This window comes from Guillardia theta (genome assembly GCF_000315625.1).
Source record: "Guillardia theta CCMP2712 unplaced genomic scaffold GUITHscaffold_76, whole genome shotgun sequence".
Taxonomy (NCBI): Eukaryota; class Cryptophyceae; order Pyrenomonadales; family Geminigeraceae; genus Guillardia; species Guillardia theta.
In genome coordinates, this window is record NW_005434598.1 from 231,575 (window position 1) to 257,852 (window position 26,278).

At 48.5% G+C, this 26,278-nt stretch overlaps 7 protein-coding genes across 7 annotated transcripts; 2 read left to right on the forward strand and 5 right to left on the reverse strand.

Moving 5' to 3' along the window:
* Positions 1–5,801: 5,801 nt before the first annotated feature.
* GUITHDRAFT_114557 (hypothetical protein) lies at positions 5,802–7,665 on the reverse strand (the record flags this gene model as incomplete). The annotated part of the gene is made up of 15 exons (XM_005826282.1): positions 5,802–5,846; positions 5,898–5,965; positions 6,018–6,058; positions 6,104–6,168; positions 6,292–6,419; positions 6,475–6,520; positions 6,566–6,610; positions 6,663–6,748; positions 6,805–6,862; positions 6,920–7,009; positions 7,063–7,158; positions 7,278–7,336; positions 7,391–7,463; positions 7,514–7,561; positions 7,612–7,665. 15 exons carry the CDS (start codon positions 7,663–7,665, stop codon positions 5,802–5,804), a joined length of 1,002 nt encoding a protein of 333 aa, XP_005826339.1.
* A 2,444-nt stretch (positions 7,666–10,109) lies between these two features.
* GUITHDRAFT_158420 (hypothetical protein) lies at positions 10,110–10,886 on the reverse strand (the record flags this gene model as incomplete). The annotated part of the gene is made up of 3 exons (XM_005826283.1): positions 10,110–10,160; positions 10,226–10,335; positions 10,379–10,886. 3 exons carry the CDS (start codon positions 10,884–10,886, stop codon positions 10,110–10,112), a joined length of 669 nt encoding a protein of 222 aa, XP_005826340.1.
* A 3,531-nt stretch (positions 10,887–14,417) lies between these two features.
* GUITHDRAFT_114559 (hypothetical protein) lies at positions 14,418–15,926 on the forward strand (the record flags this gene model as incomplete). Its single annotated transcript, XM_005826284.1, has 7 exons — positions 14,418–14,482; positions 14,744–14,802; positions 14,952–14,995; positions 15,064–15,153; positions 15,297–15,358; positions 15,763–15,815; positions 15,859–15,926. The coding sequence occupies 7 exons, from the start codon at positions 14,418–14,420 to the stop codon at positions 15,924–15,926; spliced, it is 441 nt and encodes a 146-aa protein (XP_005826341.1).
* A 1,094-nt stretch (positions 15,927–17,020) lies between these two features.
* On the reverse strand, positions 17,021–18,133 carry GUITHDRAFT_114560 (hypothetical protein; the record flags this gene model as incomplete). Its single annotated transcript, XM_005826285.1, has 1 exon — positions 17,021–18,133. One exon carries the CDS (start codon positions 18,131–18,133, stop codon positions 17,021–17,023), a length of 1,113 nt encoding a protein of 370 aa, XP_005826342.1.
* Positions 18,134–19,814: 1,681 nt separating this feature from the next.
* Positions 19,815–21,461, forward strand: GUITHDRAFT_158421 (hypothetical protein; the record flags this gene model as incomplete). Its single annotated transcript, XM_005826286.1, has 3 exons — positions 19,815–20,762; positions 20,978–21,136; positions 21,366–21,461. The coding sequence occupies 3 exons, from the start codon at positions 19,815–19,817 to the stop codon at positions 21,459–21,461; spliced, it is 1,203 nt and encodes a 400-aa protein (XP_005826343.1).
* A 228-nt stretch (positions 21,462–21,689) lies between these two features.
* Positions 21,690–22,534, reverse strand: GUITHDRAFT_89122 (hypothetical protein; the record flags this gene model as incomplete). Its single annotated transcript, XM_005826287.1, has 3 exons — positions 21,690–21,795; positions 21,845–21,982; positions 22,082–22,534. The coding sequence occupies 2 exons, from the start codon at positions 22,532–22,534 to the stop codon at positions 21,845–21,847; spliced, it is 591 nt and encodes a 196-aa protein (XP_005826344.1). The 3' UTR covers positions 21,690–21,795.
* Positions 22,535–24,100: 1,566 nt separating this feature from the next.
* On the reverse strand, positions 24,101–24,709 carry GUITHDRAFT_76475 (hypothetical protein; the record flags this gene model as incomplete). The annotated part of the gene is made up of 1 exon (XM_005826288.1): positions 24,101–24,709. A coding segment is annotated over one exon (609 nt), but the record flags the coding sequence as incomplete, so codon positions are not given.
* Between the last annotated feature and the right edge of the window lie 1,569 nt (positions 24,710–26,278).

Below are 26,278 nucleotides of genomic sequence, written 5' to 3' on the forward strand. Positions count from 1 at the left end.
ACTTGCTGATCATCTTAGCAGTCATGCAACAGTGAGCTTGTCAGGAGGAGCACATCGGTGACTTTCTCCCTGAGACAACCTGTACATTGACTGTGTTGTTGGAATCAAGCATCGGCCTCGTTGTGCCAGTATGACAGCGTGAAGATAGATGCGAGATGGAACGAGGACGAGGACGAGGACGAGGACGAGGACGAGGACGAGGACAAGGACGAGGACAAGGACGAGGACGAGGACGAGGACGAGGACGAGGACGAGGACAAGCACAAGGACGAGATGATTGGGAGCAGGAATGAAGAAGAGTTGAGGAGAAGAGTTGAGATTAAGATTGAGAATCATTGCGACGACAACGCATAGATGAATTTCATTGTGATAGGGCACTTTCAGGCACTTTCAACCTACAATCACGTTTCCAAATCCATGTGGCTGGAATACGACATCATCTTTGTATCAGGTTGTTCCTGTTGGAATAATTGCTCCATCTTTACGTTCTGGATGCTAAAGAGACAAGCGAATCGTTGAGATCGTGCGAAGGTACAGTCTGATTTGATCCTTTCCTTGTTGATTGCTGCATGTTGCATTGTGGTATTTGATTTCATGATGCGCAGATGCAACTGTACATAGCCAGCTCGTCTTAGATGGTGTTGTTGTGGCCAACACAACAGGAACGCAAGTGAAGCATGACTTGTGAACATTTACGATTATGATTGTTGCTCTTCAAGGTCGGAATTCTTGTTGAGGGTGTTGAACTCGGACGACATTGGATGAAGATTTTTGTTGATGAGATCGAGAATGTTAGAAACTCTCACTAGTGTCTTTCAATCTCACTCAGTGACCCGTCAGAATGTTGAGTTTTTCCTTCCGTGGCACATTCACTTTCGCATCGTCAGCCCACCGAGCAGAGCCTTCTTATCCTTTGAGGTACCTTTGTTGATCGGTAGAGCTATACTGATTGCAGACATAAGGATAACGACAAGTATTTGAGTGTTTGTTTCTACATGATTCATGGATATTTACAAGAGGACGAAGTTTTCAAGGAACTTGATGGTACAACTGGTGAGAGGGACAGCAATGCTTGTCCCAGATTTGCATAACTCGATCAACAGTGGTTGTAAGCGTTGATGGAGAGAAACAAGTTGAGCTGGCTTCAGCTTCAACCTCTGCAATTCATGTAAGTTTTGTTTGATGATGATGATGATGATGATGATGATGATGATGAGGAGGAGGAGGAGGAGGAGGAGGAGGAGGAGGAGGAGGAGGAGGAGCAATGATGATGATTTTGTGATGAGACGATGATAACGATTATGGTGTAGCCGACATGTGTAGAGCTTCCGTCAGAGAAGTTGAGGAGTGCCGGAAGACATTCGGTCATCATGGACAACCGCACCTGCAACATCTATTTACATCATTTGTTTTGCATGTCAGGTTGTTGTCGAGCTTGTAGATCAAAGAGGTAAATTGGCTTGTTGCCTTTGATAACCTCTATGTAATGCAATCTTTACTTTTGAAAACAAATCATGAGTGGGACACGATGATAAGGGCTTCTGTATTCCCGTGTTTCTGGTGTGATATGATATGATATGATGTGATAATATTTGATGCGATGAGATGTATCGTGATTTGTTGGCCTGACTTTGCTACCGAGATCTTGAACTTTCCCTGACCTGATTGCTGTAGGTCAACCTCTTGGACCAATTTCTTACACACACCTCCTGGGCTCTCCTTGCAACGAGGACGTAGGTTGTAACTTGTCTCGAAGTCCTCCTGACGAGTTTCAGTGTGCAGATGGTTATCAATGGATGATGACGATGATCGATCAAGTTTCTTCTCTCCGACCAAACTGGGATTCAGAGATAGAGTTGAAAGTAACCCTCCTCCTCCTCCTCATCATCATCCTTCTCCTTCTCTTCATACTCCTTTTTCTTCTCTTCGTACTTCTCCTCCTCCTCTTTCTCTTCATACACCTGCTCCTCCTCGTAATCCTCCATGCACTTCTCTATCTCCGGCTGCTTCTCCATCTCCTCTTTCATCTCCTCCTCGTTCTCTCGTTTCTTCTTTCTCTCAAATATTCCAGCTCTCCTCCTCCTTCAACTTATCCTTCGCCTGATCACCTCTTTCTCTGCTATTTCCTATTCTATTTCCTCTTCATCTCCTTCACACGAACCTCTTGTGCTGTTTCTTCTTGAATGTTCTCCTGCCCTCCTTATGCTTGCATCTCCAGGAATGGAAATCGATGTCAGGACATGGTGTTTACATTAATCCGAGCGTTTTCATCACAAGAAAATCTGAAAATGACAACGACGGTAGCAGCAGCAGCAGCAGCAGCAGCAGCAGCAGCAGCAGCAGCAGCAGCAGCAGCAGCAGCAGCAGCAGCAGCAGCAGCAGCAGCAGCAAGAAACCAGTTTGGCATGTGATTTTCAGGTAAACAACAGACGCAATGTTCACGAGAACCGTGTTGATGATGGCATCCTTTATCACAATTATCATGTTAAACTTGATATGAGAGCATTGTCATATTTTCCAGAAATCACAAGAAGATATTCCCCCTGAGATTTGTGATTTGTACATGTCTCATCCATGAAGGAGACTGACATGAAGATTGGTCAACGTGGATATGAAGAGTTTGTCACATTCTCTCTAGGGAACATGAATTGACAACCCCTGGCCCTCTGGGATATCAGAAGAGACTCACGCCATCAATACAGGCGAGTGAATTTTCCTCGTCCTTTTCCCTGCCTGCGCTCTTTCCTCCTTCACTATTCTTCTTCCTCCTCCTCTCCTCTGCATCTCCTCTACTCTCCCCTCTTCCTTTTCTTCCTCTCCTCTCCTCTCCTCTCCTCTCCTCTCCTTTCTACTCCCTCTCCTTTCTACTCTTCTCATCTCCTCTCCTCTCATCTCATCTCATCTCCTCTCCTCTCCCGTCCCCTCCTCTCATCTCTTCTCATCTCCTCTCCTCTCCTCTCCTCTCCTCTCCTCTCCTCTCCTCTTCTCTCCTCTCCTCTCCTTTTGTCTTCTCATCGTTGCTCTGCTTTGCTCTTCACTGCACGTTTACTCATTCTTCTTGCTTCATCGAATGTTTTTCCAACAGTGGCACACAGAGCTGCTGTTTGACGATCAGACAAAACAACTCACACGAGATGTCAGTCGAGCACTAACAAGGCAATGAAACATCTTACTGACATCTCAAATGTCTTGACATCTGGTATCAGATTGAACATCTCTTACTCTTCTGTTCCATCACAAGAGGGCTCGCAAGGTCCGCAGGATGCCAGAGTCTTCTCGGTTGTGAACTTATATGACGTCTTCAATTACTTGCTCCCCTCCCCTCCTATCCCTTCCCTTCGCTTCTTCACTTCTCGTTTCATCTCCTTTCTATGTTTTGTTTTCTCCATTCCTCACCTGCACCCTCCTCTCTCGGCTCCTTTCCTCTACAGTCCTCATCCTTCCTCTTGTTTTCATCTTCCTCTTTGCTCTCTTCTTTGCTGCTTTATGCTGTTCTTTCCTCCCTTTCAACTCGTCTTGATTACTTCTTCTCAGTTGTCCAACGGCAAACAGTTTCTTTGGTTTAACGCAAACTCAAGATGGTAACAATTCGTGGCATTGTTCCTTGCTTCCATTCCACTTGCATGCATTCCACTTGTTTTCCCCATTTCCTGATCTCATCCTTGTTTGCGTATGTTGCCAAAGGCATGATGTTTGTTCAGTTTGCTCTCCATCTCTTTTAACAAATCCTTTCAGTCTTAACTTCTTTCAGGTTGCCGTCTAGGGTCACTCAACAGCTGGTGGCGATTAGCCTGCAAGAAATTTCAGAATCATCGAAAGAAGAAGGAGGATCGCAAACGTTTGAACGAGAATTGATGTTGTCAGATGTTGTTGAAGTCAAGCTCTCAAAGCAGGTAGTCCCTTGCATGGCCTTTGTTGTCGCAAACACAATGCTCTGTTGTTGTGTTCTTCCTGCTGCAAAGCAACCTTGAGAAATAATGTATAATCTTGCATCAGGTGTACGAGAAAAACTTTGTAAGCTTCTCAAGTATCAAAGGCATGCAGTGACTGTTGCAGGTTGCTTTCGAGCACAATCAGAGCATCTACTTCGCTTACTCCATGTATCTCCCTTCCTCTTGTCTCGTGTCTTTCTCAAATCTCTTTGCTAGAGAACCACACGAGATCTATCATCTCGATCCTGAAAGTGGAGCAGTTGCGCATGTGAGAACAGATTGTGCCTTGTAGAAAGATGACATGTTTGTTAGGTTGCAACCAGCAGCAACCAGCTCTTACAGGAGTCCATCTCCAGAACAGATTTGTGGCTGCATGGAGGTCAATCTGAGCTTTTGCTCCTTTTTCATCCCTTCTGTGTCCTCGAACTATTTTCCTTCCCCTCTCTCTCTCTTTCTGTCTTTCTCTCTATCTCCATTTCTTCTTTCTCTCTATCTCTCTCTCTCTCTTCCTCCCTCTTTATCTTGTTCTCTATCTCCTCTCTTCCTCTTTCTCCTCTCTCTTGCCCTCTGTTCAGCCTCCTAGCAATCTTGTCTGTCCCCCTGTATTCCTTCCTCCTTGTTCACTCATCCGCTTCCTGCCGTTGCATCTCCCTCGAACCTCTTCATCTACTGACGGTGCATGGGCTAGGTTCGGCAGCGATCCAAGTGAAGAGAAGAGGAAATCTAGAATTTCTCTCCGTATGTCATGTCAAGCAACCAGACACTGAGATGTAAATTGAACAATCTCACTTCTTGTCGTTTTTCCTTTTCTTCCCTTTGTCTCTCTGCGTGTGTTCTTCTTTCTTCACATGTGTTGTGGCAATCAGACTCTGCTCGTATCTCTATCTTGCTAATTCTCCTCCCTCCTGCCTTCTCTTTCACGGTCCTCCTCCTCATATTCTATCTCCTTATTGTTCTTTCACTCTTTCCTATTTCTGATCAGCTTTCCATGTTCTTTCATCGTTCTCACTTTCAATCGTAGGTACTTTACCTTCGCGTATACTTTCTCTTCTGCTCCTCCTTTTCAAATCTTATCATGGTAATAAGCTCCTCCTCCACCACCACCATCACAATCACCTCCTCCTCGTCCTCCTTCCTTCTTTCCACCTTTCCTTGCTTCCCAATACGCCTCAACCTCTTCCTTTCTCTTCACCCTTTCCCCGTTTGCACTGCTTTAATTGCTCCCACTTTCTTCCTGACGCCTTTCAAGGTCTCCTAAGCTTCCTCTGCTCGGACGCATTCAGATGGCGATGTCTCTTGCTGTCCTCGACGACGAGGTGTCTCCTGCTAGCTCGTCCCACACGCTCATCATCATTATTTCTCCTCTCTTTCCTCCTCCTTCTCCTCCTGGTTCTCCTCCTCCATCTCCCCTTTTTCTTCTGCATCAGCATTGTCACTTTCTCCTCCTCCTTCTCCATCACCGTCATCATCATTCCACTCCTCCACCACCACCTCTCCCACCTCATCAGCCCATCGATCAGCTGACCTTCATCCTCATCTATTTGCATGCACTCGATGCATCTGCCACAGGAGCTGATGATTTCTTACGGACGTGAGTTGGTTGTAGATTGCAAAAGAGAAGCTGACAGAAACTGCAGGAGACGATAAGGAGATGAGAGTCGTGTCTTTCAATCTTCCTGATTTCCTTCATAACATGCAGGACATCTCAGGGCTTTTATCAACATCCTCATCACTGCCATCTTGATCTTTACTGTGCTTGTCGCTATACATATGAAATTGAAGATTCGGGGAAGGAAAATATGCGTAACCACCAGACTTTCTTTAGTCATTCTTATCTGTCTTGTTCCTTCCGAGACAATCCGGATGTGATTAAGCTTTCTTTGGCTTGTCATGTGGTTTGAACCTGTCAGCCACCTGAAGACAAGAAAAGTCAGCAGAACATGATACAGGGAGCTGAAAACCCACCATCTCGATGATGATGCCTCCGAACACCATGAAGCACCCGGTCCACTGCATCTGGTTCAATCGGTTGTCTGTTACAAGAAAACTTCAGTATGTCAACACGTCAGCATCCTTGAGGTGTACCTGGGTTCCTGAAGACAGAGTAGACAGTCGAGAAGATTTTCCTGCTCTCTTGTCATCTTTGACGCTGCAACTGAGGTGAACGGAACCTTGTGGTGGTGACCGTGGAGAGGAGAAGAGGTCCAAACTCGGTGACGGTGAAGTAGATGAAACACTGGGAAACACGCACATCACAACTCCATCTCCCGATAGTTTGAGCAGGAGGTGTATAGTATACAGAAGAGTAAGGGAGTGAATACAGAAACTTTGACTATCACAATCATCAACAAAATCTTACCTGTCCCACAGCCGAAGAGATGGAAAAAGCAGAGAGGGCATAGATAAACTCCTCGCTGCGCTTGCAGAAGTCGATTCCTTCCTGAAGCTGACCAGTCGCAACACAGAAAGCCAGCGCGACAACAGCTCCTGTTGTGACAACCGAGCGATTCAGAGGAAGTCACATACACAGTTCCGGCCGAACCAGCAAGGTTGGTGTACATCATTGACTCGAACATCGAGGGCTTTGCCTACAAGAGCGTCAGCCATCATGTTAGAACAAGCAGGATGGCAACCTTGGGGTTGTTGTTAAGAGTCTGTGCGGTCTTCTTCACACGATCCTGTGGTTCACAACAGCTATCAGGAGGAGACGGGGGAAGGAAGCAAGTTCACCTGCAGTCCTCCAGTGACTCCGTCGAGAACAAGAGACAGAGCAATCAACGACAAGCCATAGGCCGAGTCAGACCCGCCGCCCTTGCCTGTACTTCAACGTCAGATGCGGCGACGAATGGCTGGCGAACAAAAACTCCATGACCTGGCTTTGCGGGAGCTCCGAAGTTGAAGATGACAACACCAGCTGTGACGGTGATAACCTGAGGAGATGAAGTCAGTCACATTCACAGCCCCGGTGATCATGACGCCATCGTCACCTGCAGGTATGTATCCCACCCGTACTTCTTCCCGCCGATGAGAATTCCCATCAAGAAGACAGGCACCATCTTGCAAGACTTCCCCAGCACCTGAGCGAGAACATGAGACACGTTGTGAGGAGGAATCGACGATCTAGCTCAACCTGAGTAGGATAGCTGACATATCGGAGGGCCTCATTCGACGCCGCCATGGCCAACATTTGCGAGGCACCACTGACGGAGATTTCCTTGATGGGGATCTGATGCACAACAATGCTATCAGGGGAGAGAAGAAAGATATCAGCATGATCAGAGATGTATATCAACATGAGAACATGAATGCAGTTGCAAGGCATTGACGCTCACACGCACTTGTCACCTTAAGGTTCGATCCCCCAAAGATCAGCAAGAAGAAGAGAGCAACAAGCGCATTGGCTCCTACAAGACTTTAGCGTCAGCGCTCATCATGCACAACAACTCAGTGCTCTTGACCTCTCTCTGCAACCATCATGAAGAACGTTGCCTTGAACTTCTGTCCTGCATACGACTTCTTGAAAAGATCCTCCTGTGTCCGAGAGCAATTCAGCCGATCATTGCAGGCTGAGGGAAACGGACCTGAAGGACTGCAAAATATCCGAATGATCCGAAGATACCAGCAATTGCCTGCAAACGTATTCAGTGGAAAATCGAAAATGGATAAGCCGTCGGCATACCAGTGCTACTTTCACCGATTGCATTGCTCCTTTCGATTCTGGTTTCCCAGACATCTGATAGACACGTTCAGCGACAGAGCCTTTGTCGGGATCCTCTGCAAAACAATCTTTCCTAACTTGCAGAAGCTCTAACAACAGAGTGAAGTGAATGGAGGGAGGGCATGCGAACAAGCCTGTGCTGGCATCGACGAGGAGTGCTAGGGACGCAGCGGAAATTTTACGAGGAGGAGGCAGAGATGGACAAATGTCACGATTCATTGCATTCAGCTCGTGTTGAGCAACGCTGCGAGTTCAGCATGAGGATTGGGTGAGTGTAAGGAGGACAGGAAAGGTGCCATCAAGCCATCCTGGGGCGCTATAGCTGCATTGCGCTGCCTCTGACTTGGGGTTGGTTGAAAGTTCTCCGTGGGGGTACCTACTCTATTTGATTTCGACCGGATCCTTCTCAGAAAAAAAAGTTTTGGTAATTGTTCAGTATAATTCCAAATTATTATCGGTAACTTGAAACTTAAAATTCATTTTGTCATCTCTTCGGTATTTTCTTGCTCTCCAACAAGGGGAGACGCAACAAATCGAACACTGATGGCAGATCGAAAAAAAAATAAATGACTACCCCAGCATTAGCCTGAGTATGAAGAGGTAATGTCGGGGTGGGGTTACTGCTGTGTTTAAAAAATAGTAAGGTACACGGTAAACGTCAGTACATAATATGTGGTACAAAGTCTGATAATAGATTAATAGTTTTGTATATGAATATTTGTGACACGTTGTAATTTGATTATCTCTGTAAGATTGATAATAGGTGGTACAAAAATAAATTTATGAAATATATATTAAATGAAATATAAACTTTAAAAATGCGGTTATTGCAATCATGTTGCTCATTCAGCCCGTTCGGGGTGAGATCTCCAACGATAAGGTCGAATATTTCATATTCTCTAAGTATTTCAATATATTATTATCACATACCTCTTCCCCTTGAGGTGACCCAGACCAAACCTACCTCCACCCATTCTTCCATAGATAATACCACCCCTTCTTTCATCAATTTCTTTTTTGTATCTCTTCCTTCTATCGATCCACAGCTTGCTACCGTGAAAGGGGCTGCGAGGCTCCAACACCCCTATCGGGAAATGGTTATGGGGAGGGGTAGATGGGAGGAATCGGGTCCTATAGTGCTGATGAAGGATAGAAGGGTATGATGTATGCTATTAAAACATATTCTCTCAATTAGAAAATATTCCACCCTGACCGGCCTCTGGTAATGTCACAAGACTTGCCCTTAAAGCCCTCCCGCTGCAATCTAGCCACCCTTGGACCCTTTGTACCCCCCTTGTTATGAACATCTACAATGCACCCTATATTGTAGCTGAAAACGGAGGGGTATGATACCCCTTCTTGACTCACCCTACCCCCTCTGTTGATACTTGACTTCAGGATTCGATCCCGAAGGGGGCCTGCATCTTTAAAAGTGTTTTTGGTGACGTAGCGACAGAAAGCAACGTTTCGATGTGCATAGTGGATAGGATGCATGATTGGACTCTGGTCATAGGAACGACCTAGGGGTGGTTGCACTTGGTTATCTCAACAATGGGTTATAGATAAATTTGTACAAATATTGTCTAATCGATGAGTACAAATTTATGCTATATATACACAAATATGTACAAAAAGATAATAGTAGGTGTATGATATGTAAAAGCAGAGGTACAAGAAAAATGGTACCATCCAATCTTTCCGTACTACTGTTGAAGGCTGGTACCGCGAGATTCGGGAGAGATCGTCACCTAGTTGACTAGCCTAGTAGTCAGTGTTTTTACGGTACTGGCAATAGTACTGTGAGTGTCACCGAGTCATCCGATGATGCGGCCGCTGAGCCTAGTAATCTGATGATCGATGACTCATCCGAGACTCGAGTTATGATCCCGCCGTCACGGTACGGTATACTACCGTACTAGGTAACAGTGACGGTGCATTTCAGTTTCATGGCATTTTTTTGAATGGTCGGCGCACTTAAAATTTGTACCAGAAACTTCGATAATGGTTGAAAGAGTCTGTTTGAATCGGGGACCGTGTCGAGCAGTTTTAGGTTTGCAAGTAGAGATCGGCGCCGGAACCAAGCGGCCTTGAAGGGCACTGCGCACTACAAGTTAGTACGGTATTCGGCCGTGATGGTGAGAGCTTGAGACCGTCACTTTGCAGCCGGCGGCCGCCGCTTACCCGGTTAGTGCGCCGCAGGGCCTCCGACTATCATCGAACTTCGGGGCGGGGCAACTTCCGAGCAAAATTGACTAACTTCGGATGCAGTTACTGTCAGGACGGTGACACGGTGCCACCACTTCCGAGACTCGAATCCGGGCCCTTTTAAAGGTGGACTCTCTGTCCTGATTATGTCAGTAAGAACCGATGATTTGTTCATTAATGATGGACAGAATGATCAGTGCAGCGTAGCTCAGGCTTACGATTCAGGAACTTCGGAAACATCAAATTTTATGTCATCAGAACTCAGTACCCGGAGCGAGTGCCTCCTGATTGCTTTGTTTGAATTCCTGAAGCATATCAAATCAGCGCACCAGAGCCATCGAGAGAAGGTTGTCAGAAATATGGGTCCTACCGAGTACAACGTGAATAACACATGAAGCGATTCTGTTATGTTGCTGTAGACAGGAATGTCGAGGATTGCACAAACAATACGCGCATAAGCGACAGTGTCAACGTTCAGATCTGCCGTCATATCAGGAAGATGTTAATTTCCACAGCGACTGACCTGCAGAAGGCAGCAGGGCGCCAGCAAAAGCTTCTTCCACCTCAGGACTCCACATCTGCATCAGAGTCTCCACATCAGGCATCGGCTTGGTGTAGTGCACGTTGGGGGGAGGGTTGCTTCGGTGCAGCTCCGATATGCTCTGAATCCAATTCGTAATCTTCTGAGGATGCTGTGCTGCGTTCTCAATGTAGGGGACAGTAGTCGGCTGAAGAGAGGCTTGGGTAGAGATGGCTCTCAGCTGCAGGTCAAGGACCGTCGGATCTGTCTGTTGAGCTGCTGGTTCATCAAGCACGGTAAGGCCGAGCGTGTCCTTCTTGCCATCAGGACGAGGAATCTTGAGGAAAGGATCAATCTCTCCTATCGCTGGTATGTACTCAGGGATGAAGGGTTTCAGCTTGGTCTCCAGCTCGATCGTCTGCGGTTTGTACCTGCCGATGTACTGGAACAGCTCTCTAATCTCATCTGAGACTTGGAGGTTGGCATAGTCCATCGGGTTGTACCCTTGCATCTTGCCGTCCTGTTCCTGCTCGTCATCATCTTCAGACGTCGTATCTGAATGTTCCTCATCGTCGTCGTCCTCTCCTGAAGCAGATCCAACCTGCATCTGCTCTTGCCTCGGCTGAGGAGCAGGGGCTTGTCGCGGCTCCACCTTCCTAGCTTCCTGCGCTTTTTGCGGATTTTGCGGAGGGGCATCTTCCTCCACAGATTCTGAGCTGCTCACATCAACAGCCTCGTCGAAGTGTTGGTTTTCAACAACCTGCGATTTCCTTTTGCTGGGACTCGAGTCATCCCTTGATTCAAACTCGTCTCCAAACACCAGACTCTCTTCGCCTCCCTGCCCCTGTACAGGCTGCTCGTTGTCATCATCAGATGTCTGTGACTCCTCCTCGCCGTCAGGCACAGACTCGTCGTCAGAAACTTCCACCTCCTCATCATGCGGTGCATTGTCCACCTTCGACATGATGAAAGGAAGTTCAGATCAAGTCAACTGAAGCGACGACACTGAAAATCTACTCCAGGTAAAAGCACAGTCACGTTATAGGCGCGCAACTTTTCTTTTCGTCAAGGAGGATTGAAACAGTTCGGTAGCTCTTGATATTCGTCGACAAGAGGCAAGAAAGGGAAGGAATGAAGAAAAAGTGAATATGAACAGGTTGTTGTTCAGTGTATGTAAGCGGAAACAGCAAAGGTAGAGGATAAGGAGCAGAATCAAGTCAGTTTCTACTGCACCATTGCACAATGGCCATAGCGCTGTTGGTGCCGCAGTAGAAGTTTTTCAGAAACGGTCACTCTACTTTTTCTTTTGAAAATGTCTCATTTATTCATTTCTTTGATTTGAAATTATACCCTAAAGGTATGAATATTCTTTTGAATTTTGATATCACCGTGACCCTGAAAGAATTTTGCTTGTCCTCTGATGCTCAACCGATTCAAATGATAACTGTCAAGTAACGATGGAAACGAATGTAACGAACATTTATTTAACGTATGTAACCGCTAATACAATGAAAGGAAGTAAATATGTTTTAAACTGAGTTATGTCTTGGTACTAAAAGGAAAGTAAATACTCTTTATATAATAATGGTACAAATACACATACAAGAAAAAACGAGAAAAAGTCTTTTGGGACTCAAGGCTTCAGGGTTGACGGTTCAGGTATGAAACATTCAGGTGAACCATTCTGAACTTTCCCCGAATATTTTCAAATAGGAGAATAAAGTTTGGATACATTATTGAAATATACTTAGAATACTATTTAAAAATACTAAATGTTTTAACTTCCTGGTATCTATTTATAAATTAAATTATATATAAGAACATGGCTCTAAAAGTCCAGAGGATCGCTGGGCATATTTCGATGGTTAACTTGAAATATTGAAATTGTTTGTGGATACATATTATTAATTCAAGTTAATGAATGAAAATTGGAGGATAATTCCCAAAATAACCTCCTTGAAAGTCGCCATGGCGTTGTGCCATGCATGGAAACGAAGGGGCTGATAAGGAGAGGAAGGGGGGAGGAGGAGGATGCTTGAGCGAGGAGGAGTAAGAATGAAGGGTATCGAAGGGGAAGGGCAAAGACGATCAGAATGTGTGATCTCACAAGGTTTTGAATTAGAGATGGGCACAGGAAAAGGAATAGGGAGAGGATGTTGTGGTTGTGAAGTGGCTGTAAAAGGATGGTAGACTTGTTCTTCTGAATGAGTAACATTGTTTCTATCGTTAGATCATTTTCATTGAAGTTGGAAAGTTTGTACAGAGATTATTCTCTTTGTGAAAACAAATAACACATGTCGGCAAGTATAGCAAACGCTGTGTAGTAGACTTTCACTCGTTGCCCATTGCTGTAAGCAACTTTGAATAGCGTGGTAATTGTTCAATCTAGAATTCCGATAATCCAATCACACATGTCAGTGTCCTGTTGCAGAATGAAACACTTAAATTTCAATCTGCAGAAGTGAAGGTTGTCAGTGCTGGATTTATGAAAAGCTCTGCACGCTTGTAGAAGAACGAGTTGAAAATCAAGGAGGCATCATGTCAGCAGATGAAAATGCTGCGATCCAGCAGGTAAACTAGATGATTCTTGCAGCCTCATGATTAAAATTGCTGTAGGAGTTGGATCAGGAAATGGAACGACTGTTCCAGCATTTTGAGCAGGTGGGCATTGGGCATTATTTTTCTTCTGACATCTCAAGAAGCTGTGCTGTAAGATCAGATATTGACATGTGATGCTAGGACGAAGAGAGGACAGCAAGGTTAGCTGCAGCACTAGAACAGGAGTCAACAGCTGCAGCGTTGCATTTTGCGCTATTCCCTCGCAAAACACGAGATGGAGGGTTGCAGCCAACGTGCAGGTGATCTTGGTTGATACTGAAGATAGAAGCTCTGATGGGATTATGACCATAGGGAACCTGTGGTGTCGATGATGGCGTTCGTTGTTGACATCTTCAGTCCCCATGATGGAAGGTAAGGTTACGATGATGGTGACTATAATGATCATCATCATCATCATCATCATCATCATCATCATCATCATGTTCATTGTGATGATGAGAGGATATGAGTTGTTTTACTATGATTTGTTTTCCAGCATTGATCTCAGAGTTCTTTCTGAATGTTTCGAACCGACGTGCGAGGAGGTCAGAAAATTTCGTGCATGATAATGTAATCTTACAGCGAAAGTAACGAAATTGTTGGTGACAGGGAGAAGAAGGAATTGTTGGTCTATCATATCAATACAAAGATGACACTGGGGCAACTGTCCAGTTATCCAGAGGTGATGATGAGAAGGAGGAGCAGGAGCAGGAGCAGGAGCAGGAGCAGGAGGAACAGGAGGAGGAAAATATTAAGGTACTGATTCTGACTCCCAGGCAAAGTGAAAGATGCAAAGAGACAGTTTGCGCATCAAGTCAGTCTTTGGTCATGATCAGTCGCGACAAGAAGGTTGATTTGACATGACAGGTCCAACTTCGCCTGTCACTCGCGTGCAACCCGAACATTTCAGTCAAGGTGGGATCCACTACACGATCTTGTTGTGTTCCCTTCAGTGCAAGAATCAAAAAACTTGGGCCTTGTGATCAGCACCTGTGTGAAGTGATCAGCATCTGTGAAACAATTTTTCATAAGAGAAGTTTGGTTCTTCACAGATCCACTCTGTCTTCATGAGATTCTCAACGCAGTTCATTTTTAGTTTTGCTTCTGTCCTACACAGACAAATTGCTGTTCACTGTTGTTCCACACACCTTCGCTCGCTCTTTTCTTTGTTGAAGTGAGAGAAACAGAGAGATAGAGACAGAGAGACAGTGTGTTGTGTTTGTGTGTGTGTATCTTTGCCGCCAAGTACTCGCAATGCGATTTCCTGCTTACAAAGTCTAAATGAATCTCTGTAGGTTTTCAAGACTGGTCGACTTCAAATTGCAGGTTGCAAGGTGAGGAAAATCTGATGCTTCTGAATCCTTTGCCTATCACGCCCGAAACCTGTCTTTGCTGATGCAACCTATTGCTAAGGGAGGAATGACTTGTTTCTTGATATCTTGACATGTCGTTCCAGGACGAGGGCACTTGCAACAAGATCGTTCGGCACGTGCTCAACTGTTTGAATTCGTGAGTGAACATGTCACAACATCTGCTCCTCATGCCATACCTGCTCTCGATGTTGTATGCTCCGCATGACTTCTAAGATCACTCGGATCGCTCAGTGTGATTACAAGAATGTATTGCTTCGATGATGTGGAAGGAAGATGATGTTGAACTAATGATTGAGATTTGTTGTTCAAAAACTTTTTGTTTTTCCTCTATCTGTTTTTTTTTGTCTTCTTTTGATTGGTTTCTACTCTTTCCTGCATCTTCTGAGCTCGTTGACAGCATTCAAGCAACACCGCAAGGGGCGCGCGTGTTTGAACGGCACGTGTGTGAGCCTTCCGGTGAGTTGGTTGCCGGAGGCGAGCAGGGGAGAAAGTTGCAGGAATAGTAGAAAAGCGTGAAGGAGGGGAGAGAGAGGGAGGGCGAAGGAGGAGGAGGGCGGGAGAGGCGAGGAGGAGTTGATAGCCAAGGAGGCTAAAAACGTGTGCAGGCCAGCATGTCGCCATTCATGGACCCATCGACTATGATGCAGTGGTAAGAGAGGAGAGGGGAGGGGAGGAAGAGGAAGGGGAGGGATGCTGAGGTCTAATATGCGGGTGAAGGTGACGCCGGAGACCGTGAACATCAACTGTACCTTTGACGCGGGCTACTCGTTTGTTGGCTACACGCTTGACCCCCTCGCTCTGAAGGAGGTTGGAGATGCGCACATGACGATGTCTTGTTATATCATCCTCTCTCCCTCCAAACAAGTGCAACAACACCATGACGAGTGTTTTACATGTGTTACATGTCTGATCATTATTCCTACGGCTACTCTGTTGACTTTGGTCTGCAGATTGTTGAGCAACAGCAGTACTCGACTTGCGTCAAATCAGTGGAATACACTCCTGAAAAGAGGTATAAGAGGAATGATCGAATTTGTGGAGAGGAAGAGGGAAAGAGGAAGAGCTTGTGATAGAGATGATGATGATGACGTTGTCGTCGTTTGCAGTAGCAGTAGCAGTAGCAGTAGCAGTAGCAGTAGCAGTAGCAGTAGCAGTAGCAGTAGCAGTAGCAGTAGCAGTAGCAGTAGCAGTAGCAGTAGCAGTAGCAGTAGCAGTAGCAGTAGCAGTAGCAGTAGCAATAGCAGTAGCAGTAGCAGTAGCAATAGCAGTAGCGGTTGCTGTTGTTGTCCTTGAGCAGGAGGGAGGAGGAGCAGGAATAGGAGCAGGGGGAAGAGGAAGATGGAGGAGCAGGAGCAGGAGTAGGAGCAGGAGCAGGAGGATGGAGATGACGTCGACGATGACGATTGTCTCTTCCAGATATGCGGGTCTGAAGATTCTGTTTGTTCCTCCGCAAGCAAGCAACTCAACGGGTGAGGACGTGAGGGGATGATCTCGATACCTGACATGAACAAGATCCCAAGAATAAGAGAGAAGTTTTCATCGGCATCTTCCCTTCCTCCAAGACCGTCATCACTGGTTAACCTCTCCCCTTCACACTCCTCTCCTCCTCATCATCATTATCATCATCATCAGTATCATCATCATCATTGCTTCCATCCGTCCGCCCTCTTTCTTCTTCTCCTCTCTCTCATTTTGTTTTTTTCCTCTCAGGCGCAGTCAACTGGGCAGAGGTAGACGACGCGTACGACTTCGCCTCTCGGCTTCTTCTACAGGTGAGGGGTGGAGAAGAAAGGAGGAGGGGGAGAGGGAGAGGGAGAAGAGGAGGGCAGATGGAGGGATCGAAGACGAGCAGATGCGGGGGGGGGCAGGGAGGATAGGAGGAGAGTGTAGAGAGCAGAGCAGAGCAAAGGAAGGGTGCTTGTGTTGTCTGATTTCATTGTAGAATTTTGAAGCGATAAGAAAGCCAATGGACGATGCGTCTGCTAGGAGAGCCAGACAGGTTCCTCTTTCTCCTTTCTTCCTCCCACCTCCTCCTCCCTCCCTTGCCCCTCATTGCGCTGACTTTCTCTCCCCCCCTCTCTCCCTCTTCTCCTCCTCCAACGTAACTTTTGTGTTGCTTGTTTCTTGAATTTTTCTCTCTGTTTCCTTTCTCTGCTTCGTCTCCTACTCATCCTGACAATCTCCTTCATTTTTGCAGCAGCAAAAGTACAACTGAAGAACAAAGAAACAATCAAATTGAAAGGGAAGTATATGTCAACAAACAGGGAGGAAGTAGGACAAGAAAGCAAGAAAGAGAAGGAAGACAAAGAAAACATGCCAGGAGAAGTCAGCATGTTTGTCGTCTACATGCATGCTGCGGTCATGGTGTCCTACTTGAATCAGACACGATGGTATCCGATAGAATGTTGTAAATTGTAATCGAAAGCAAAATTAAAGACAAGTGTAAATATCACCAACGGGGTTGAGAACAGCAACCAGCAGACCTTTACTCTTCTCTTCTCTAACGCAATCGCTTTCGCTCCCCTGTCTCTCTCTCAACATCCCCTTGTTCTCTCTCATTGGTCCCCCCTCCTCTCCTCCACCTTCCTTCCATCTCCTACTCCCCTCTCCTCTCCTCTACCCTCTCCTCTCCTCCCTTTGCTCGCCTCCCCTCCCCCCATCCTCCTCCTCCCACTCAAGACGCTGAGAAGCTTCCTGAGCATGGGATCACACAAACAATTGCATCCTTCACCCATCTCGTCGTCTCCTTCATCTCAGGGTTGAACATCATCAGCGTCTTCACTGTCGTCCTGAACTTCATTGCGAGACTTTCAACCGTCTCCTGCTCCTTCATCCTGTACGACGACCCCACTCGCACTGCCAGCTCCTCCTCCACTATCACGTTCGGATCCGAGAGGACGGGGAAGAGCCGGGCTGCGTTGGCGTTCCATATGTGCCGCCATTGCGCTTCCATACCGCTCCTCCGCGCTAGCAGGAAGAGACTTTCTCCCTCCCGCAAACACACAACGCACTTCTCCACCTCCACCTTCACGCAGCTCGACACTGACCGCGTACTGGACTTGTCCTGGGCATGCGAGCAGAGCTCGAAGACGCTCCCTTCCTGCCCCTGCTGTGGCCTCCAGGACACGCATCTCTCGCAGGGAGGAGGAGCGAAGACTGCCGTGCCGGTGCTGGCAGCGAAGAGGGGAGAGAGCGAGGAGCTGGACGGGTCGGAAAGGTCGCTGGAGCAAGTCCCGTCCTCCGTGAAGGAAAGGTTGCTGAAGGAGAAGGAAATGTCGACGGAGTAGAGGTCCTTGACATCCTTAGCTCTAAAGCAAGCACGGTACAGGCATCCGACGTTGGCCATGGCAGTCGCAACCCCTGAAGCGACGGGAAGGAAGGAGATATCGGGAGGCTCGACAACGAGCTCGAAGCATCCGCTCTCCCTCTCGCAAGCTGCCTCCTCCTCCAGACTCGCAAGGAAGCATGTCCGGTATGTCCCCACCTGGTCGCTCCTCGGCTCCCAGCGGAACCTCCTCGTCACGGGGTTGCAGACTCCGTCTTGCCGCAAGCATCTCTGCTCTGAGAGTGACGCGCCATTAGGAATCCCCGGCTCCTCCAGCAGCAGGATGGAAGCGTTCCTGTCCTGCAACGGAATCTCCACAGTCGCATACACGTTCACCTCCACCATGGCGCCGACAACGACCGTTAGCCTCCCGCCCGTCATAAGCACTCGCTGCGGCCCTGGAACCGGTCGGCTCGCCAGCATGCCGCTGGGATCGGTGATAGTGCCGTGGACGCCGAGCATGGCCTCGAATGATCCCAAGGACACCTTGCAGGAGGAGGCAGCACATGGAGAAAGGCGATGACTTAGGAGGAGGAAGCAACAAGTGAAGACGGAGGACGATAATAGTGATCTCATATTTTCTCTTGCCTTGGTATGAACACTGTTGAAGAGAAAATGATCAAAGTTTTCTAACTGTGATTCCGTTCAAACGGTTTCAAGCTGAGCTGCTCAGCGGCGGTCCACTGTAACTGAAAGTTCCTAAGACTACTGCTCAGTTGGTCTCCTTCATCACTTAGTACTCGCCCCGCGGTAGTGTCCTAGCCTAGTAGTCTCTTTCCTAGAGAGAGGTATCCGACTGTTCCTCAGCCTCCTTCCTCGTTGTTCTCACCGCGAACCCTCAGCAGTCACTCACTCAGTCAGTAGTAGAGCAGAGCAGTGGGTCATGTCAAACTTGTCAATTCAATGATTAGCCGCTCAACTGAAAGCACGCCCCCCCCCTCCGTTCGCCGGGCCCGATTCATCTGTGCGGCTGACTGAGTGCCGCGTGCCGCTGAGTCACGGGCCAGGATCAGTCACTGCCTCCGGCATCTCACGACTCAGAGTCCCTCCGGGCCCCCGGTGGCGGCCCAGTCACTCGGATCTGCTCCGTCGCCGGATCCGATCGGATCGCCCGGCCCGGCCCGTCATGGTCACCACTAGTACGCCGGCAGCACTGACAGTCACTGAGTCACCCGTACGCCTCCTTCTCATCGCCCTCATATCCATCAGGTTATCCACCCTACCTTGCAGGTTCGTACCCCTAGGGAGACAAATTGCTAGAATAAATCAAATATTGTTCAAAAATGTAAGTGTAATATTGAAAATTAAATAGTATTTTCTGAGTATTAATTTATTTTTATGACCCCTGCCCTGAGAAAGGTTGAGCACCGCCTTGTTAGTACCCCACCCCCCTTCCCTTCCTGTACCCCTACCCCCTTTCCAAACAGTCACTACCACCGGGTTTGTGGGGGTACCTTGCTAGGCTCTTTCCTCGGGCATGGCCTAAAGGCGCTTCGAGGAGAGGAGAGGAAGAGGAGGAGAGAGGAGGAGGAGGAGGAGGAGGAGACCAAGAGGCGAGAGGAAAGAGATAGGGAAGAGGAGGAGGAGCAGATTGAGGAGAACACACGGGAGAATCCGAATCCGACGTACAAGGGACCTACGAGATCGTTTCTAGCAGCCTTTCCAATGCAATGACAGAATTTCTCTCCGATTGATCAGAAGGCAGTTGCGATTCTTTAGACTCAAGAACCCTTTCGCAAAGAACTTACTGGGCAAGTGGTCAACGGTGCTGATGTTGTGACATATGGCCGGACAAGATTTGTTGCGTTTCTCTACAGCAAACATCATGAATGAACTTTTTCTCCTTCTGCAAGTTTTGTTACTCATTGGAACTCAACTGGCAACGGTGGAGAGTTTTCTCACTGCAGCTCCTTCTCTCCACCCAGTTGCTCAACACTTCTTTCCTGCAGCGAAAGGACCATCCTCCGCTCACATGGTGTGTCGTGCGAACGTCGGGACTCAGTTGGGCAACGGACAGTATGCTCGGGCTTTCCTTGCCTTCAAGTCTCATCGGAGTGCGATGGGACGATGGAGAATGGATGTATCGAAGTTGAAACTGTCTGAAGGAGGAGGAGGAGGAGAGGAGGAAGACACTGACATCGACATGGAGGTCAAGATCTACACAGCGATCAGTAAGATCGATCGTTTAGAGTGGAACAAGTGCTGCGAGGAGGCTGCAGGGAAGGGCAAGGAGAATCCCTTCCTCGCGTGGGAGTTTCTGAACGCCCTCGAGGAATCTGGATCGGCTTCAGGGGCTTCGGGCTGGGCCCCCCACCACCTTGTTGTGCATGACAAGCACAGCAGTCGCATCCTTGCTTGCGCTCCTGTGTACCTCAAGGGCCACAGCTATGGGGAGTATGTGTTCGACCATTCCTGGGCTAGAGCATACAGGACGTTCTCCAGCGACAACTACTACCCGAAGCTGCAGTGCTGCGTGCCTTTCACTCCTGTGATGGGGCCGAGGCTGATGGCGAGGGGCGAGACGGAGGAGGAGGCAAGGAGAGCGAGGAGGGCGCTGGCTCGGGGGATGGTGGAACTGTGTAGTAAGTACGGGCTGAGCAGTGCGCATGTGACATTTCCCACCAAGGAAGACTGGGAGCTGATGGGCAGGCAAGGGTTCCTGCTGCGGACGGGGATACAGTACCACTGGAGGAACGAAGGGTACCAGAGTTTCGACGAGTTCCTGATGCGGCTGAAGCAGTCGAGGAGAAAGAGCATCAGGCAGGAGAGGAACAAGGTGGCGAAGGCGGGGGTGAGGGTGAAGGCTCTGACGGGAGAAGAGATTGAGGAGAGGCATTGGGATGCGTTCTATCAGTTCTACCTCAATACGGTAGATGAGAAATGGGGGCAGGCTTACCTGAACCGAAAGTTCTTCACCCTGTTGGGAAGGGAAATGGCAAACAAGGTCTTGCTCGTGGTGGCGGAGGAGGAGGAGACTGGAGAGCTGGTGGCGGGAGCGCTGAACCTCATTGGAGGAGACTGCCTGTATGGCAGGAACTGGGGATGTAGCAAGAAGTACGACTCTTTGCACTTTGAGCTTTGCTACTACCAGGTTCTTCTCCTCTCCTCCTCTCCTCCTCCCCTCCTCCCCTCCTTTCCTCCTCCCCTCCTTTCCTCCTCCCCTCCTCTCCTCCTCTCCTCCTCTCCTTTGTTTCGATTCGTCCTCAAGTTTTCTTTCCTTCCCTGCATTTCCCTTTTTCCTCTCCCCCCTTCCCCTCCCCTTCCGCCTCTCTTTCCACTCTGATCGCTACTCGTCGCCTCCTCCAGGCCATCGATGCCGCCATCCGCATGGGGCTTCAACGGGTGGAGGCAGGAGCGCAGGGGGAGCACAAGATTTCCCGCGGTTACCTCCCGACCTTCACTTACAGCGCTCACTTCATACGCGTTCCCAACTTTCGCAATGCTGTGAACCAAGCGCTGGTTCAGGTTCCTCCCTCTCCTCTCAACCCCTTCCCTCCTTCGAATCTTCCCTTCCCTTGCTCCATCTCTCCCCCCTTTTCTCAGTTGCTCCCTCCCTCCTCTCCCTCCCTCCCTTCTCCCTCCGTCCCCTCCCTCCTTCCCCTCCCCCCCTCCCTGCCTCCCTGCCTCCCTCCTTCCCATCCCTCCCTCCCTCCCTCCTTTCCGTCCTAGGACCTTATATGATCGTTTGCGGCAGGAAAGGGATCAGATCATTTATGCGTCTGCCATGCTCACACTGCAAGAGTCGCCATACAAGGTGAACCAACACCGCAGCTCATCCTCACCGTGCTGACTCTCCTTTCTCCCCTTCCTATCATCTTCTGCTGTTACTCCACCTCCACCTCCACCTCCATCCTCTGATTCTGTCCTCCTCACGCCTTGTCCTCCCCCCCTCCCTCTCACCCTTAGTTGTACTTCTACTTATCTGCTCCCTCGGATTTCAGGAAGGAGCCGAGCAGCATCTGGAGTCTCAAGGCATTCGCATTCAGAAATCTCAATGATCTTTTCATGTCGTCGTTGTATTTAAACAGCACAAAGAAATAAAGCAAATAAACAAATTACAATACATCCCCAGCAATCCTGTGTCTGCACTCCCTACCCTTCCACCTTCTGTTTTTTCTTGTTGTCTATCGCACGCATGTCAGTCTTTCCAACCTTTCTCTCTCTTCAACTTACTCATTCAACCCAGAAGGTTTCCATGTCTCCCTTGCCTTTGATCTGCCGCACGCCTCGGCTGGTGATGCGAAACTCGCTCTCCCCTCCTTGACTCTTGAGGAGATCAGCAGAAAACTTGGAGCAGTGGATGCGGCCAGCCTATTAAAATCATCACGATCTACAGAATTGAGAGGCAACCAACACGGCAAGAAGGAGAAGGAACATACAAAGCAGGACAACGGGGATCTTTTTGCCTACCTCGGAGTTTGACTCCATCCTAGAAGCTGTGTTCACTGTGTCTCCGAACAAGCAGTAGCGCAAGTTTCTGCTGCCTACCACGTTGGCCACGACAGGACCGGAGTGGAACCCGACACGGATCTGCACGTAGCCCTTGGAAGGATCGTCGCGGTCGATGAGGGTCTCGGACGCACACTGAACTGCGAGCTTTGCGAACTGAGCGATGCGGAGGGCGTGATCTTCCTTCTGATCCTCGACGAGGTTGGTCACTGCCATGTAGGCGTCGCCGATGGTCTCAACTTTGAAGATCGCGTGGTCGTGTGTGATGTTATCGAATCGGGAGTAGAGACGGTCTAGCATGTCCGAGATCTTCTCAGGAGGGAGAGTCGAGCTGATGTCCGTGAAGCTGACGATGTCGGAGAAGAAGATGGTGACGCAGTCTCGGTGCTCGGGATACACCTTCTTGCCCGCCATGAGAGTGTCTGCAATGTGCTTTGGGAACACGTCGTAGAGCATCGAAGTCACTCCGTTGTTGCTGCCAAACTCAAACTTGCGGACGATCTCACAGACCTGAGCATGTTGAACCATCTCAGAAGCGTAGGGGAAGAACGGCTGCGCGCTCGCTGAGAACATGCTGCGAAGAGCCTTGCAGATCTCTTTGAACTGGATCTTCTCGTTACGGAACAAGGCACGCGAGGCTTCGTTGAAGTTGTCGGAGAGTCCGAAGTAGAAATCATCATTCAAGTACTCGGCAAAATCAAAGTCCTTCTCGATGGGAACTGGGATCACAGGCTTGCGTGTGCGGTACGCGTGCACAATGTGCATGATGACCTGGGGGTTTGTGAGCGTGTTGTCTGTCAACAGTACAACAAAGTTCTGAGCATTCTCCATGTGGCGCAGGAGGGAAGACATCTGAGCTTCTTCCTCTTCAAAGTAGGTGAATCCACGAGCAAAAGGGATGATCTCGTCAAAGAGCAGCTTCAAGATCCTTGCTGTGGCCCTGCCGTCTCCCTGGTCGAAGACGAGGTAGTTGGAGTAGAGCGATGGAGTATCGGAGGAAGGCATGAAAGTCCTCACTGCATCAGGTGTTGAAAGCCTCAGCTTGTACTCATTGGAGAAATCTCCGCAAGACAGCACGACATTCTTAGCCACGGCCTGCAGCTGAGACCACTGAGAAGCCTGTCGGGCGGACGGGTTGTAAACCATCCTTGGAAGCTCGAGGATCCACCTGATGACTGTCTCCACATCCTCAAAGGTCTTGTTCTGCTTGCAAGCTTGAGACACGTACACGAGTGTGTTCTCGTCGACGTGAAGATCCAGGTACTCCCTGAGGTTCTCGTTGCTGACGTTGAAACCAGCCCCTTCAATCTCAACACTCAGAATCGGGATGTTCTTATCAATCGCTGTGAACAGCTCACACAGGATGCCAGCACGAAACAGCACAGACTCGCTGAGAAGCACAAGGACACTTTTGGACTTGGAGACGCGATCGAGAAGGCTAGACTGGCTCTCAGAGTTGTCACTCTCGAGGAAGACCCGTGGGTTGTAGAGCTTGCCCTTGTTGTCTGATTCATTCGAGACATCCTCCACTTGGACAAGTTTGTTCAGCATCAGCTTGATCAGACGAGCTGCCAGCCCAGACTCGTCCGTCCCGTGGCAAAGGAATGTCACATAAGGACAATTCGCGATCTCCTCTTGGAATTCGTTGAACAGAATACCATTGCCGGCGGATTTTACCGATTTTTCCAGAGCTAGATTCCTCTCGGCAAGCTCAGCAGCGTGGTCCATCAATCTGTTCTGAATCTGCACGTGGATCTCATCTTGATACAGCTTGAGCTCCGTTGCAGTCTCAGGATGCAACGTCATCCACTTCCAGATCCTCTTGACTGTGCAAAGCTCGAGAAACTTTGAAGTCTTCGCTTCGTCTTCTTCTTCGCTCTCAACTTCTCGATGCGTCTTGAAACTGAGAGTAGCAACAAGATTCCTCAAGTCTGTCCACCTTCGCCACGCGTTGTCTTCGTACTTCCTGTCTTTCTCCAAACTTGAGATCTGATCAATGACATCATCTGTTTTAGTGACTGACGCATATAGCGGAAAGATCTCTTGACAATACTGATCTTGCTCAGCCTGCGTCCTCCCGCACGTGCAGTCCTCAAGCTGATGCACGCGGAAACCAAGCTCATGTGCAGCGCGTCCCGTGGAATCTATGCAAACGCTCGTGACGGCTCCACAAAGAACAACATCCGTCACTCGCTCTCGCTTGAGAAGCTCCTCTAGACAAGTTCCTGCAAACGCGTTCAGCCCTCGCTTCCCCGGGATCTGGATGATTCTGTCGCCGAACTGCGTGATCTCTGGGATGGTCTCGCTGCCTTTGTCTCCCATCTTGAAGGCCTGCACGTCCTTGATGACCTTGAGGATCCCGCTCGGCTCAAGGAGCTCGCTGTAGTCCTTGGTGAAGATGATCGGAGTCTCGATGAAGAGCACGCTTGTGTCCTTGAGGCTGTTGATGATCTTGAGGGTGTTCCTTAGCACAGAGTCCGAGGATGCTTGGATGACCCCATGCAGCTTGCCATCCCTTCCGAAGTAATCTTTCTGGTATCCTATCAGCACAACGGCTGTGCGTGAAAACAGCGGCTGAGAACCAACCATGCTGTACGCTTTCTGCAAAAGAAGATCAGAACAAGGAATGGGGGAACATACACCCTCCCAGCTTCAGCCTGCAAGATTTTGGACACAATGTCATCAGTCTTAGTGACTGACGCATATAGCGGAAAGATCTCATTGCAGTAGCATTCTTGCTCAGCCTGCGTCCTCCCGCACGTGCAGTCCTCAAGCTGATGCACGCGGAAACCAAGCCCATGTGCAGCGCGTCCCGTGGAATCTATGCAAACGCTCGTGACGGCTCCACAAAGAACAACATCCGTCACTCGCTCTCGCTTGAGAAGCTCCTCTAGACAAGTTCCTGCAAACGCGTTCAGCCCTCGCTTCCCCGGGATCTGGATGATTCTGTCGCCGAACTGCGTGATCTCTGGGATGGTCTCGCTGCCTTTGTCTCCCATCTTGAAGGCCTGCACGTCCTTGATGACCTTGAGGATCCCGCTCGGCTCAAGGAGCTCGCTGTAGTCCTTGGTGAAGATGATCGGAGTCTCGATGAAGAGCACGCTTGTGTCCTTGAGGCTGTTGATGATCTTGAGGGTGTTCCTTAGCACAGAGTCCGAGGATGCTTGGATGACCCCATGCAGCTTGCCATCCCTTCCGAAGTAATCTTTCTGGTATCCTATCAGCACAACGGCTGTGCGTGAAAACAGCGGCTGAGAACCAACCATGCTGTACGCTTTCTGCAAAAGAAGATCAGAACAAGGAAAACTAAAGCAACCTAACACACAACTGCAGACAACAATGACTGCAACTAGTTTCACTGCATCCAAACAAATTGTTCTGCGATGGATTATTGTATCACAATGAAAAAGAAGAGTCAGACCATTGCTCTCTAAATCTGTTTTATACTTTGCCATTCATTTCTCTTCCTTGTCTATCTGTTCACCCCTCAAACCCTCTTCGACCATTCGCCTTTGCACTTCGTATGCCTTCTACTGTCTTCACTTCGTTTCCTCTCCTCTCTCCCTCTCATCTGCTATCGCTCGTCCTTTCCTTCTCTTGCTCATTAAACTCTCCTCGCTTCCTCCCTCCTCTCGATCCCCATCCCTGCTCTCCCTCCTCCTCACGGCCTACAGCAACATGGCGAGCGCCGTGAGGTTGGACTGTTTCGAAGGTTTTCACGGAAAGGTGGTACTATCCACTGGTCTTAGCTGAAACCAAAGAGTAAAATACTACAGATTTACTCTTATTGAGTAAACTTTAGTATTATATATTTTAGGTACTTGTGGATACTTTGTGGGTGTTTTCAAAACTTTTATCCCTAAATGTATATGCCCCCATGACCTGAACCTCACGCAGACGTCATTCTTTGTAGATGGCTACCAAAATCTATGCTAATTTCGGGATACATATCGAAATAAGTGCAATTGATTCGAAATTTCCTTTGTAAGTGGTAGTAAAATAGTTCATATTTTCAAGTTTAAGGGTCAGATCACCTGAAAAGGAAGGGGTTAATCGACAAGACTCGCCAACTTGCGTTGGAAAGCACGGGGCAGCGGAGATTCTATCTGAAAAAAAGGGATGAGGGAAAATGTGGTCTTTTCGTTTTAGGCTTGACCT